Genomic DNA, 15,858 nt, shown 5'->3' with positions numbered 1-15,858 from the left:
AGGCTGGTGGATCACGAGGTCAGGAGATCGAGACCATCCTGGCTAACACGGTGAAACCCCGTCTCTACTAAAAAATACAAAAAAACTAGCCGGGCGAGGTGGCAGGCACCTGTGGTCCCAGCTACTCGGGAGGCTGAGGCAGGAGAATGACATAAACCCGGGAGGCGGAGCTTGCAGTGAGCTGAGGTCCGGCCACTGCACTCCAGCCTGGGCGACAGCGTGAGACTCCGTCTCAAAAAAAAAAGAAAAAGTACTGATTGTATTCCAAGTGGATCACAGAATGGAGACTTCACTATTCTCCATCATGAAACTATGGTCTTTTCTTGTCTCACAGTGACTTGGCTGTGAGTGGGAGATTTACATCTTTGACTTTCTCAAAACAAACCAATCAGAAAAATAACTGCAGGAAGTTATACTGTTTTCTATCTATCTCCCAATATGCCTATATGTCTATTTATGTTTATGTATTTAGTGTGCTCGTTAATTTTGGAAGACAAAAAGTTATGTTACATTTATTCAGAAACATGGCTGCCCTGTAGCACAATGCTTTCCGTGTAATATTATTCATTGAATGCATTTAATAAATAAATAATACAGTAATAAAATTTCAAAAATATTTAAAAATTATTCAATCTTGACAGAATTTCAAAGATACTTTAGAAATGTAGTAATAAAACCCATGATCTTTGCTTTGTTAGTCTGTGAGAGCCAGTGATATTTGAGCACAGAGAGACGTATTTGCATTTTGATTGAAACATATACATGCAAAAAAAGTATTTTATTTAATATTTTTTAGTACAAAAATGATCAATTTTTCAATTTTTGAGTAAAAATTGTTGAGATAGTTCTACTTCTTTGAAATATATTTTAATTATTCCAATACTTAAAATGTGTAAAATAAAAGTTATTTAGGGAGTCTGAAGGGTTGATGTGGTTTATTTTCATACCAATGTGAATGTAAGGATATTGAATTCTCAGCAAAGCAAATGATCACACATGTGAGCACTAACTTCTAATATCAGAGAGATTAACTTGTATGTTTTAATTCTCTTGCAGTCCTCAGATTAAAGGCCAATTTCTAAATGGAAAAAATCTTGAATGAAAATTTAACTGTCTAAAATATGTACACAGAATGTGGGCTAAATAAGCTATATATTTTTTATATTTAAATATCTTGTCCATTCCAATGATATTGGCACCTGTGATTTTATTATAAAAAGAGATTAATAATTTTTAACTCTATAAGAATTAATTCATAATAGCAGTTACAAATAGAATATATTATCTTTCCCATGGCTTTCCATTATGACTGGATGTATCATGCTTGTTTGTTATACCTATCTATTTTAATGACTCAGAGCATTTCATTTCTAAACCCATGAAATTAACAGCAGCCTGATAAAGAGTATATGTCTTCACTTCTTCTTATAGTATTAGTATTAATACTAACTTATAGTATTGATAGTGTCCATGACTGGATTCAGAGACTACCACTCATTTATTTAATGTAGTTATCAAAATTCAAGCTTGCTTGAATGTGGTTGCTTTCAAATAAATTAATGTTTTCCCAAATCACTGTAATTTTGCATTTAACTAAAATAATTGGCTTTTAACATGTGAATGAAAAATGTATGTTTTTAACCTTAACAGTATTAGAGCCAATATTTTTAACAGTCATGCCACTTTGATGTTAATGTTACAACTGATATTTTTATATTGGAAATTTCTTTATAGAACTTACAGAGTTTGTGGTCACTGAAGGCTTAGGAATGGACCTGATGGCAAAGATGAAGGAGATAGAGAGTCAAGTGAGTTCACAATACAACTTTGGGAAAGACTGCACTTAGGGTGGGCATGGAGTAGAATCCTTGATCCCCCACCTCATCTCCTGCAGCTCTCTCTTGCTTCCTCTGCCCTGACACTCTGGCTTTCTTGCCATTCCTTGAATATCCTAAATACACCCCTACCTCAATGCCTTTATGTTTTCTATTTTTTCCTAGAATGCTTTTCCTCTGAAAACTTAATGTTCCCCCTTCCAGATTTAGTCTTTTCTCCTTAGCACTTATAACTGTTATTTGTTTTGTTGTTTTGTTTTGTTTTTTGTTTGTTTACTTGTATAGTATTTTACTTTTGAACTCCATGAGGGCAAATATCTTTGCCTATTTTGTTGACTGCTATATTTCCTAACACTTAGAATAGTGTCTGGCACATAATAGGTTATAAATAAATTTTGTCACATCAACTGAGATTAAGTAGGTTGAAAACATTCACAATATTATTCTGTTCATGCATACCTTGCAATATTTGTATATTTTATTCCAGCATATCTAAGTGGTATGTTAATATATTTTTTCCACTTTATATTCCCAGAATAGTACTGGTACTCCAAATACTTGTTGAATTATGTAATGATTTTTATGTGATCACAATTGTCTAGGTAAATAGAAAGCAAAGGCTTTGGTCCTCAATCCCAAGAGAAGTAGTAAAAGAGAATGATCTCAAATTTCCATACCTTAAACCCAAGCCTCATTACCTGGCATAGTTTCTAGGCTTCTTATCTAAATCTCCCAGCCCATGTCTTATCCTCTCCAGGTGAATAGCATCTTTTCCTTATCACTTAGGAGCTGTCTAATAGCCAGATCTACTTTTCTGGTTACAAACTTCTCAAAACCTTTAGGTTCTCCCACACATTTCTTGAATATAGTCAGACAGTTGCCTCTTATTGAAGTTAAGTCATAGAAGAGTCAAGGAAAGTGGTAAAGGAAATTCTGTAGCTTGTTCCAAATAGAACTGAATGCTAAGGTGATTGATCAGTGGCATAAGATAGCATGAGGGTCCCGAAATAGAATGTGTAGTGAAAGGGAGAGTACACAGGGAGGACTGGGTGGTGATCAATGGTGATGCAATGAGTTGTTGGATGGTGATTGCAGGTTAGAAGGTAGCTGTTTAGAGTTGGAATGAATATAAAGCACAGAAGTTCCAATACTACAGTTTATTCATTTGGCCAATATTCCATTTACTGTGTCAGGCACTGAGTTGCCCCCTGGGAATACAATGATGATGCAAATAGCCCTGAGCTCATGAAAATCACATTTTAGTAGGGAAGACAGATAAGCAAATAATTGCACATATAAAGATGGATTTTCAACAATACCATGCTATTTGTGGGAGGTGTATAGCATTACAGGGTTATTGGGTATCTGAGAAAGCTTCCCAGAGGAGGAAAAAATTGAAAGGGGATGTTGAGAAGCAAGTGTGCTTGGGACAAGCCCTTGTTCTTGATGGTAGCTGAGATTTTTCTGAGAAGGAAGAGCAGGACAGGTAAATGTAGAGGGGAGCTCACAACTCATCTAATATTCCTAATCTCAATCAGCTCAAGATCATACTATAAATAGTTACCCATTTTTTGTCTAGTATTGTGCAAATACAGATGAGAGTGACTGTTTTGGATGCGTATAATGGACTGGATGAATTGCAAAGTTGGATTAGTTTAGGACAAGTAACTTAATTAGCTAAAAATAAATTTTCTTTTCTGGTCTTGGGCTAATACTATCACTCAAAAATTGTGGCAATTAAATAAGAAAGGTTGTATAAAGTTCTTAGCACTGTTTGGTGTGTACCAAGTGCCAGGGAAGTATTAAAGATATATTTTTGTGGTTATTGTTTTTTCTTGGAGGGAAGAAGAAGTAGAAGAATGTTAAAGAGACAGATTACTTAATTTGTGGTTTAAGGCCCTCTCTTACTTTAAAATTCTTGACTGTAGAAATCAGATGGTAGAGGGGTAGGGAGTAGAAAAGATTTAAATCAATTAGGAATTAGCATATAATGGATGTAGGCTCTGTCTTTCACTGCAGATGTTATTAAAATTTTGGCAAAAAGAGAATTAAGCAAACCCTGCTTCTTAATAACCTATGCATTTGAGTTTGGGCCTCCAAAATATCAGATTTTACAAACCTTTCAAAATGCTTTTGAGTTGATGATTGAAGTTAGCCCAGAATTATCCTGCAAAGTTGTAAAAAAATGCATTTAGCAGTTTTAATGGTGGATCCTAAATGTAGCATCTAATGACCTGAGATATTATAAATTGTGTTCACAAATCATTTATCTTAATATGTCGATTTTCTCACATTTTAATTTAACAAAAAAACCCAAGTTCATGGATACAAAGGAAATATAGGTGTAAAAACACAAAGCAGAGATCAATTGTGAAAATTATTCATACTACAATGATTTGCTTATACATTTATTTACACAATAAATATTTGTAGAGCATCTACTATGTATTGAATAATGTGCCAGGTGTTGATGATACAGCATCAAAAAAGAAAGACACTGCCCACAGAGTGACCTGTTTAAGCCAAAATATAATCCTGCTTCCCTCTTAAATCCTTCATTGTCTTCAATGGATCTTAATATAAAAATCCAAGCTGCTTACCATGTTAAGACAAGGTCTTTCAAGATTTGGTCCCTGTATGTGTCTCGAGATTGAATATTGAGCCCCTCTCTCCCTAATAAGGACACGTGGTCACTCCAGCGAAGTGGCTGCTGATGGCACACTTTTTCTTGCCTCGGGGACTTGGCTGGTGCTGACCCACTACCATAAGGCTTCTTCATTCCATCTTACTCAGGAAATTTCTACTTATTTTTAGGGTTTCCATATATGATGAACAACAGCAACAACAAAAGAATGAATGAGGCACTCCTTAACACTTGTTTAATGGCTTTTCTATTAGACTAATTTCCATGAAGCCCTTTTCAGCCCCGTTTATTTGATGTTTAGTGTTTTACAAAATAGACTGAATGTATCTATATGTGGCTACTAGCCATTTGTTTTTGTTTTATGGTCATTATACTATTACTTCGTATGGTTAGGGATGATGAAAATGAAAGAATGTGTTGGGATAGGTGAAGGTGGGAGAAACACATGCAGCTAGTTTCTATGGGAAGGTAGGACTTTCTCTAGAAGGAATAGACAAATGAAAATTGTCTTTAAAACCTACCTGCAAGTAGGTTTTCCAACATAAGCATTCCATAGGTATAGGTTTCCCACCATAGGCATGAAGGTGAACTGTTGGTTAACTTCACCTTCAGTACTAGGAATAATAGATTTTCTCCTCCAAGGGAAGATTCCATATAATAATCATAATTAGCAGATAATACAACAGTACTGAGATGTGGATGGAAGTTGTGGAGTCTTGAGCTATTTTGTGAGCTATTTTGTGAGCTATTTTGAGCTATTTCCCATTCCTTCAATCTAGCAGTGTTTAGTGAATACCCTGAATGACATTAAGAGGGGGTTGTGGTTGGTGGTGAGAGTTGATGTATCTACATGTGTGTTATACTCATTCATCTACACAGTAGCTTTAATGTTTTTTAAATAGCCTTTCATGGAGCTTTAGGAAGCTTAATAGAAGAATTTGATAGAAACATAAGTGGATATAAAAATAAAGGCACTATCAATTTGCAATTTGAGGATGGAGACCTGGCTGAAAATTTATCTTTGCTTGACTAATATCTCTATCAATACAGTATAATTGCACAATATAATAAGGTTTCAGTGTAAATGCTGATGAGAACAAAATTTAAGAATACCCCCTTAAATGCTAAAAATAGTTAGTTATATATCTTTCACATGTGATTTTCATATTGTTGTTTCATAATATTTTTAACATAGGTTAATTGGCTTGATTATAGTAACCATTTCACCTTGTATATCAAAAGATTGTGTTTATACCATAAATATGTGCAATAAAATAATAAAATGAATTTTTAAAATATGTGACATTGACTAGCAAAAGTCAACTCTATACTTCTTTTCATTATTTCAGAAGGCTGCTATTTTTATTACATTAGTTTCATTTATCATGTTCTTTAATCATGTTGAAATAGGAATAAATGTAGACAAATGAATTCTATATAAATACAACCTGGTTATTTAATTTTTAATTCACTATTACCCTATATTCTAGAAATATAGTGATTAAGGTTTCTAAACACACTGTTACAATTATGGAGTTGTTAATTAAAATTATGGCAATTATCAGTGATTTGGAACTTAATTACTTTGGTGGTTATAGCAGATATAATTTTTCTAGGAACTGGCACATACTTGAAATCAAGATATATCATGTTAGCTGCATTGACTCAAAATATATCTAATTATTAGTAAAATTCTACACACCATTTTGGCTTTTTGACTTCTAGACCTTAGACATTAAAAATAATGAAATAAATTAGTATGTAAATAAGTGGAGTAAATGAGGCAGGAGTCAATAGCAGATTAATATATTACTTTTAATTTGAATTTTATTTTTATCAAAAAAGAAATCAGTTGTTTTTGTTTTACTGTTCCAATTGCTGTCAATATAAGTAGACATCCCTTCTGAAGCATACACAAAATTCTATAAAGAAATTTCCTTCAAAATGCTCTAAGATTATTCATGTTCAAATACAATGATTTCTAACTTCAGTCTTTAAAATTCAATAATTTATTCATTCATTCAGCAAATGTTACTGAATGTCTGTTAGTCTTCAAGGGATTGTGTTAATTGCCAACTATATTATTTTGGGATATGGACTAAGCTTCCATAATAAGGAGGTCTCACAATGCAGTGGCTCAAACAGTAGAAAAGTTTATCTCTCCTACGTAATAGGCTAGGGCAGGTAGGTGGGCTCTGCTCCATGGCATCATTCATGGATCCAGGCTAGTGAGAAGCCATCATTAACATGAGTCCAAAGTGACTCTAGCCATTGCCATTTCCAGCCAGTTACATGAAAACTGAAAGGAAATAGAGGATAAGCAAGTCCTAAAAAATTAGTAACATCACTCTGCACATAGACACTCAAAGGTAAACAAGACTAGAAAATGTAGTTTTGAGCTGATCAGTATCTCTTATGGAATAAGGGATGAATTGGTTATAGAGGGTAAAAACGAGAAGTCTTCTATAGCCCAATGCTGTAGTCATCCACATGTGAGTGAATATCTTTCTTTCTATTAAAAAAAAAGTACCTACTTTCTTCCCAACAAAGAAAATCTAAGTTTCATTCCAATTATTGCAACCAGTCCAAAATCCAGGACCTCTGGAAAATATGCAGATCTCGACATTAAGTATTGATGTAGTTCTTTACAATTTGGCAACCTGAAAATGATAGATTACCTTTCTTATTCTCAACCTTCGTCCCCATACAGAACACTCAATATTTAGTGGTCAAAGGGGAACAGAATAACTGCAATAGAAGCTATCATGAGAAAAACAGAAGAAAACACATAAGACTCAGTGGGCAATAACAGTTGCAAAATCCTGCCAAGAGGTAAAGACACCTAGAAACAGCAGTGAAATGTTTTGTTTTGTTTTTTGATAAGGGCATCTGGCAACCTCAGTTCTCCTTTCTGGGAGTCAAGTCAGATATCCTGGAAGGATTTTCTTTATCCCAGTGGATAAATGAACTTATCCATGGCCGTATCTTAATCCAGTAGAGTATGCCCTCCTTGGGAACTTTACGATTTTTGCAGCATGCTTTCTTCTGGTGTATGTTTGGAAGCCTAAGGATTGTTCTAGGGATCATATATGGTAGCAAAGTCCAATGGGAAGATGTGAGGACATCTTTGAGCAACATATATTATCTCTGGCTATTGAAATAGAGAAGCAACTAACTTCACTGTACCCTGTTAAGCCTCAAAGTTTTGAACCTTCTATCAATTTAAATTATAGAACTAACACATGAATCAGAAAACGATAGCCTCTCTTAGTAAAGTTCTATTCACTTTTATATCATCTTATAAAATGATCATTCTTATTTGAACTCTTATAATTTGTAAACCTTTCTAAAAAGTAGCAAGGATCACCAATAGTTGGGCTTTGTTCAACATTTTTCTCTAGCAATGTGTATCCAGGTCCATAGCCTGCTTTCCAAGTTGTCACTGGCAATGGTATAACAAGGGCCATCAGTTTCCCACCCTAAAGTGTTTTTTCTTTGCACCCTCCACCCTTCTACTAAGCTAATGCTCTATAGTTTGAGATTTAAATGGTAATTCCACATTTCTACATAGTTATTTCTATGTTCATCCACTCTATTGTAACAGAGGCTCAAAATTCAGTGACTCAAATAATATTTTTAAAATGTATTTTTCTCTTAACAATCCCCGAGGCAAGCAGTAGTGTAAAGACTGCTCCATGTGATCTTTTAGAGGCAGAGGTTCCTCCCGTGTTGCAACTCATGACTTCTTAAAGCATCGTCTTTATTTGCATTGTAGATACTAGATCATCACTTTGAATGCCTTCTACCAACTGAGAAGGTAAAGGTGCACAAGTCCAGGATGAGGAGATTATTCTTAAATGGGAAAGGATGTTGATTTCCACTCCCATCTCTGCACACGTCCCATGTGTCTTAACTTAGTCATGAGTGCACATCTAGCTGAAAGGTTGTATTCACTATTAGTGCAGCCATTTGTCCAAGTAAACATTTATCTGTGGAAGAGATGAGAAGTTATATTTTAATAATCTAAGGTGTAGACTGTGGCAGAGTCCACTTTGATTATTATACATCATTTTCCATTATCTTCCATTATTTTACAAATATCTTGTATGTTCTGTTCTCCCTTGTTTAGAGTTCTGAAAGTTCAAATTCCCTCTTGCTGTGTATGTATCACTTATGATAGACAATAACTGTGCTTCCTTATATTCTCTCCCACTGCTGTTCTTTTTCTCTCTCTTATCTAAACAATTAAAATAAAAAGTGAGAAACATATTAATGCCACGCAATGCTGTTATAGTGCTACTGGTCTTCACACAGCACACTTTGGGGAACATGATCAGGGGCTTACTCGCAGAAAATGTATTGATGATGACAAGGGAAGGAGAAGCTTCCCTCAATGCCAGCATTTTCCTCTATGTTGCTATAAGTGGGACTGCTGGTTGTTAAATTATTTTCTTATGAAGTTCACCTCTTAATCGTTTAAGGAATCAATTTAACAACTCTCAGGAATTTGCTATACCTATATGAGGACTCTGAGTTGGGTTGCATCATTTCTATCATGTCAAGTAAGTGAAAGAAGAGATATGCATCCAGATTCCACCCAATGCCATTAGCCTTCTACAGTCTCCAGTCATTAGAAGGATGTAGAGAACACATTACCATAATTTTTTAGACAATTTGAATGTAAACATGTTGGGCAGTGAAGGCTGAGCTAGGCAATCATTTTTTCAGATTCTTTACACTTATATTGAAGTTCATGCGTTATAAATTGCCTCCAAGAAAGATAAGGTTGACCAAAGTTTTCTCTGCCCCTCTTTTTATCTCTGATATATAGACTTTGCTTTTCTTTTTTTTCTCTTTCTTTACTATCAATAAAATCAAAAGTACTTAAAATAATGAGACCTATGGAATTGCTTTGCAGGATAATAATAACCACGTTCAGAGAACATCTAATTTTAGGCCCTTCTATCGTTCCTTCAGTCCTAACCCTTTGACATCTATCCCCTACCCTCAGCCCTTATACAATTTGGTTTTTGATATTCAGCCATTATCTTGATACACTTTTATATACTTAAAATGAATTACTAACCTTGACATAACTTATAAATTAAGATTTATATAGGGGGACAATGATTGATATCTAACTTTAAACCAAGAAGTGTATTTGAAGGAAAATATAATGTATCATGAATATTTATAGATCCCTCAGTAAGATTAAAAATATATGAATTAGCCCAATAATTAAATTAAATTAATTTTCACTTTTACATGTTATTCTTTTTAAATTGTGACATGGTTTTATTAGGCTACTCAATTAAATGGTGTCTGGGCTTCCTATGAGCAATTTATTCTATTGTCCTATAAATATTCATTGAGCAGCTGTTATGTGCAAAACATTGTTCTAGAAAATCTGCTTGGAACAACGAGAGCAAATGAATAAATGAGAGACCAATTTTCTATACCAAGAAGTTTATATTCTAAAAGTGGGGAATAGGCAATAAATAAACAAGCAAACAGGTATTTGTGTGTGTGTTTGTATAATATGTATGGTAGTGGTCAATGAATGCTAAGGTGACCAAAGCAAGGTAGGTGTGGGTGGGCCCTGGTCTAAATATATTGATCAGGGAAACCTCTCATAAGTGACATTTGGGTGAGCTCTGAAATAATGAGGAAAGGGACAATTGGACATTTAGAGAAAGCATGTTTCAGGTAGGAGAAACAGCAAATGAAAAAGCCCTGAGATAGTAATGTGTTTGTAGTGTTCAGAGAACATCTAGGAGCCCATGTCCCCTGAGTAAGGTGAGTGAGCAAGGAGGAAGTGTTAGAGCATGAGGTCTGAGAAACTCTAGGTGGGGCAACTGGTGTAGGCAAAATAAGAATTTTTTATTTTTCTCCTAAAGAATATGGGAAGCTATTTATGAATTTTTGAGTAGAGATCTAATATGGTCTAAATTATTTCTATAAAAATGACTTTGACTACTACGTAGATAATAGCAACAGAGCAATCAGTGCATAGAAACCACTTAGAAGGATAGCATTCTCATTTAAATGAGAGATAGTAATAACTTTAACTCAGTGATAGCTGTGGATATGTTTAGACATGTTCAGATTCCGGATATATTTTGCAATTTGAAGTGACTTTGCGACTAGATAGAACATTAAGAACTAGATGAGACTGCCTAGGGAGTAAGTATGAATAGAAAAGAGAAACATTCAACTGAGCCCTAGTGGTCTCCAAGAATAGGTGATTGGGAAAATGAGAAGGTAACCACAGGGAAGAATGAAGAAATGAAGTACACTTGAAGACCCATGAAAGAGGAGATCTCAGAAGCAAGTGAAGTGTTTGCAGAATCATGAAATAATCAACCGTGTTAAATGGTGCTAAAGTAAAACGAACACTAAGTCTTGGCCATTGAATGTGAATATGTTAAGATCTTGTCAAGAGCTGTTTCAGTGGAGCAGTGGAATGGCAGCCTGATTGAGCGTCTTCAAATGCCTATGGAGAAGAGTCAGTGAGAAGAGTGAGTAGAGTCACTTCTTTTCAAGAAATGGGGTAATTGCTAGAAGGAGTTATGTGGATGAGGGAGAACTTTTTACGGATAAGAAACACATAAGACTTTGAAATGCTAGTAGGCATCATGTCTTAAAGGGGGAAGTGGATGCAGCAGGAAACAATGAGGACAATTGTAAAGGGGTAACAGAGTGGATCGGAGAGAGAGTGTCCTTTGAGTAAGAAATGGAGGAAGAACACCTTTGACAGTTATGGAAATGTGGAGGCATCTAGTAAAATGTCGAGTGAAACAAAATAGCTTATATATTTGGGGAGTGCACAGACATGATGTGAAAGGGATAGAGGGGAGTATAAATATAGTTTAGTGTTTCAACGTGAAAAAAATGATGCATATTTCTTAAGATAACAGCATTAAAAGTCATACATGATTGACCAGATTGTCATCTTAGAGAGCACTTTTTCTTGGAAATAGGCCTTTTATAACTCTCTTCTTGACAGATTTTGAAGTGTTATACTTGTGTTTTAGGGGAAATTTGATTTATCAAATTGGAGGATAGAGATAAAGAAATACTGAGGTGGCATTACAAAACATCATAGCACTCTTTGTCAATAACCTGTGTTTTTCTTACTGAAGATTTATTTAGGATTGTGTTTTATGCCTTGAAGTTCCTGGAATATTACCTCAGCACACATTTTGCCTTCACATTCCGTATGAGTTTCTGGGTTGATTTTCCCGGTTACAGTAACATTGATTGCTGTCTAAATTTGTTGCAGTGTGCCTGAATACTATGACTACGGTCATGGAGTAAGTGAGGATGCCTATGACAGCTACGGTAAGACCTTTTCTTTACTAAAACTGTGAAATCGGAACATCCATCAGTCACTGACAACTCGAAAATTATTTCCATCTTTCTCCCCCTAGTTTTTCCAGAAGTTTAGACTAAATTGATTAATGTAATTCCAGAGTGAGATTTGACTTACACAGCTAGTACCAGAAAATTAGACAGATCAATTTTGATCAAAATTTTAAAAGCAATTAATCACAATCATAAATCATTTTCAACAGCAACAGTGATCATTCTGAATAGTGTCTTGTATGTTTAACTGTGTTCATTGTCTACTCATTGATTTGGCAACAATATTGTGTCTTTTCTGCTGTCAAAAGATCATCAGAGTAATACACATTTAAAATATTTACAAACTTTAAGGGCAGAAATTGTTATTATAAAATAACTCTCAGGTTATTTTTCTAGCATGCATAGCCAAATAAGGCTTGGCTTATAAAAATTGATAGTCAATAAGGATGTCAGTCTATAAAACTAATTTATTTAAAAAATATATTCCTTAATTAAAATACCACTTAAAATTGATCATAATTATACTCAGTTAAGATCGATTGAATTTCTATGACATATCAATACAGCACATCATTTTTGAGATGTACTTTGTGATTCTTTAAAATACATATGTACCCAGGCAGGGTGGCTCACGCCTGCAATCACAGCACTTTGGGAGGCCGAGGCAGGCAGATCACGAGATCAGGAGAGCAAGACCATCTTGGCCAACATGGTGAAACCTCATCTCTACTAAAAATACAAAACAAATTAGCTGGGCATTGTGGTGCATGCCTCTCATCCCAGCTACTCGGGAGACTGAGACAGGAAAATAGCTTGAACCAGGGAGTCGGAGGTTGCAGTGAGCCGAGATTGTGCCACTGCACTCCAGCCTGGCAACAGAGCGTGACTCAGTCTCAATAAATAAATAAATAAACAAATAAATAAATAAATAAATGGCATCACTAGCTGCCCATCTTAAAAAATGACACTCATATAAATATTTATAGTCTTGAATTTTTATTAAAATAATACCAAGGCTGCTTGGCATTGGTGCATGACTATAGTCCTAGCTACTCCAGAGACTGAGGCAGGAGGATTGCTTCAGCCCAAAAGTTTGAAGCTATAATTGTGCAATAATCATGCCTGCAAATAGCCACTGCACTCCAGTCTAGGCAACAGAGTGAGACCCTGTCTCTAACAAAAATAAATGAATTAAATAATACCATGTTCATTTTATTCCTCTCTATGGGGAAAAATAAAGGAGACAATGGTTGTTGCTGTGTTTGGGGCTTCTTATGATGCTGGGAAAGGCAAGTCCTGATGTCGAGAGGAAAGGAAGAAGAATATCTTCCTTAAAACCAGTCATAAACTAACACAAGGCCAAGCCCAGAAATAGAGGAGAAAAATAAGCCACCACCACCAACCAATCATGGGATAATTAGTTACAGATATTTTGTATTTATTTCTTTAAAATAAATTGAAATACTATGACTACAGTCATGGAGTAAGTAAGAAGATAAAGTATCTTCATACCCATTTTTATGAGGAAACTGAACAACAAAGGTGAAGTCAATGTGAGAGTATGGCTGTGAGGCTCAGCTTCTGTTCTGATATTCTCATCAGTGGTTGAAATACTATTAATTGCTGCTACCACACATAAAGTACCTATTATGGCTCTGTACTAAGCATTTTAGAATGAGGATTAGCAATTGCAGAAGTAATCCTTATAGACATTATACATCTATGTATTTGTATACTCTAATCCCCATTAGAATCCTCTAGAGAAGGATGGGAAACAGATAAGGCTTTGGGATGCATACTCATATTGTCATCTGCATTTTTCAGGTGAGAAACTAAGACTCAGAGCATTAAGTACCTTGCCTCAGTTCAAGAATTTGCCAGTGACAGAACAAGAATGTGAATTCAAGTGTGTGTGATTATTTGGGAGTTTGTTTGTTTGTTGATTTTGTCAGGAGGCGGGAGCAGGGTTCAGTAGACTTGGTAAAAAGAACAGGATGTGGTACTTTAAACCTGAGTTTGTTTAAAGGAAAGTCGTTCAGCTTCCTTCCTAAATCCTAAATCTTCCTTCCTAAATTTGGATTTCTCAAAATGCTATGACTTGCTATTTCACTATTTTAAGGGGAAGGAGATCTTTTATACTATTATTCAGGAAAAAAAGTAAATAATCCAAAATGAGCACCAGGCTCACTCCCAAATCCAAGTTTCTCTAACACTAATCAAATTAACCTAATCTTTTGCTGTTACATAGCTAGAACTCTTTTCCAAAACAAATTAACATAATTTCAGAAAGTATTTCACAGAAATATACATGATGAACAAGTCTGCACAGTTCTGGCTCAGTTGGAAAGCTGCCATAAGAAGTACAGCTTTAGTTTTGTTCCTTATATAATTTCCACTCATTGGAAGGAAGGGATCAAAGGCATCAGATGGTATTTAATAAAAACACTAGCATCCAAATCCTAGGCTGTCTCCAAAGCCGCAGCAGGGGACAAGCCAGGCTGAGGTGTAAGATTGCCTAGCATTTTAGAGCTTCCACATCTGCCCCTGCAGCACTCTTGGAGTTCAACACAGCAATACTTATATTTCTATTGTTCCAAGCACATTCTTGATCATATAGGAATCAGGCCACATGCCATGTACAATTGGTTACTCAGGATGATCAATGAGTAAGACACAAACTGGGCCTTCCTTTAATTCATTGAAAATTTGCATATAGATATTGCTAGTCTCTGAGAATATGATGATATACAAGGTGGACATTGTCCTTTCTTGGTTTCTGATATTTAATGTTGAGAAACTTACACCTACAGATAAAAAACTGCACCAGATTTTAAACCATTTTATGTAATAATTTTATACAAGTTGAGAGAACATTACTCATTTAACAGATATTTACTTAATGGCTAACACATGTAAGCCATTGATCTCAATCTTGGAGATATTGTAGTGAACAATCTCTTGAAACTTACATTCTGATGAGAAGGCATATTCTTATTTGTAAGTAGTCGTTTCTGGAAAAATCGAACTTTTACTTGCAAAATACAATCATTTTTTACACTTGATACATCAATTTGAGGAAAATCATGCTCATGAGCTTTACAGAATTACATGCACTGAGATAAATGGAAAGGATAAATTTGATGACATCTGGTGATAAGAGATGAGATTTCTATTTCTGAATTATTTACATTTTGAAATGTCAATACTATGTAATGCTATTGGAAAAAGTGTGTAAATACAAACTTGCTTCTCAAGCCTGTTAATGGAGATGCAAGGGCTATGGTCTGGAGGGCCAGGGCTCACCTCTATAATCTCACGTCTTATATTGTACTTTCTTTGTAGTCTGGTTCTCCTGCTCTAGCAAAGTCTAGAAAGAAGTGATCCACTTTACTTTAGGAGAACTAACTACCCATAAGCACTAAATTTCATTCTGGGCCAAATTACCACTTACCAACCAGAAATTTTCTGCATATAGAAAGTAGTCAATAAATTCTTCATAATAAAGTAATAGGGAAAATGTAGAAAGGGATTTGACTGTCTCAACATAATAAGGAAGATATTAATTAGGCAGCAATTTTTACCTAATAACGTGTATTTACCTATTTTGCTAACTAAATTTCATTCCTCTTTTTGCATAACCAAAAAATAAAGTACTTGCTATAGATCCATATGGTCATGAGATTTGAATTTTGAGAATCTTCTTGTAATAATTGTAATAAGACAGGCAATAAAGCAAGGACAAAGTAAGAGGACAAGGAATAGTAAGAGCTCAACACATAATCTTGCAGCCCAATTAAATTAATATGCATTATGTGCACTCAGATTGTGGCATCAGGTATTATGTAGTATGATATTAGGTATTAGGTAGTTGGTGATAAGTTGCTTATAATAAAATATCCAAATAGGCAGATGATAAAATGTAAATACAGATGAAGAGCAGTGATTTGAGGACCCACACAAGTCAAATATTGATTGATTGTTTTTATTAACTGTTCATACTTTATATTTTAACTA

General features: G+C 34.9%; 1 protein-coding gene across 1 annotated transcript in view; it reads left to right on the top strand.

Moving 5' to 3' along the window:
• KHDRBS2 (KH domain containing, RNA binding, signal transduction associated 2) overlaps positions 1-15,858 on the top strand; it is a 613,407-nt gene that overhangs the window by 583,863 nt on the left and 13,686 nt on the right. The window contains exon 8 of the mRNA XM_011945628.1: positions 11,762-11,820. Within this exon, the coding sequence (XP_011801018.1) occupies positions 11,762-11,820 (59 nt within the window). The remainder of the gene's footprint in view (positions 1-11,761; positions 11,821-15,858) is intronic.

The sequence above is a fragment of the Colobus angolensis genome, unplaced genomic scaffold (assembly GCF_000951035.1).
Source record: "Colobus angolensis palliatus isolate OR3802 unplaced genomic scaffold, Cang.pa_1.0 Scaffold241, whole genome shotgun sequence".
In the NCBI taxonomy this organism is placed as follows: domain Eukaryota; kingdom Metazoa; phylum Chordata; class Mammalia; order Primates; family Cercopithecidae; genus Colobus; species Colobus angolensis.
This window is presented reverse-complemented; position numbering and strand designations above follow the sequence as displayed.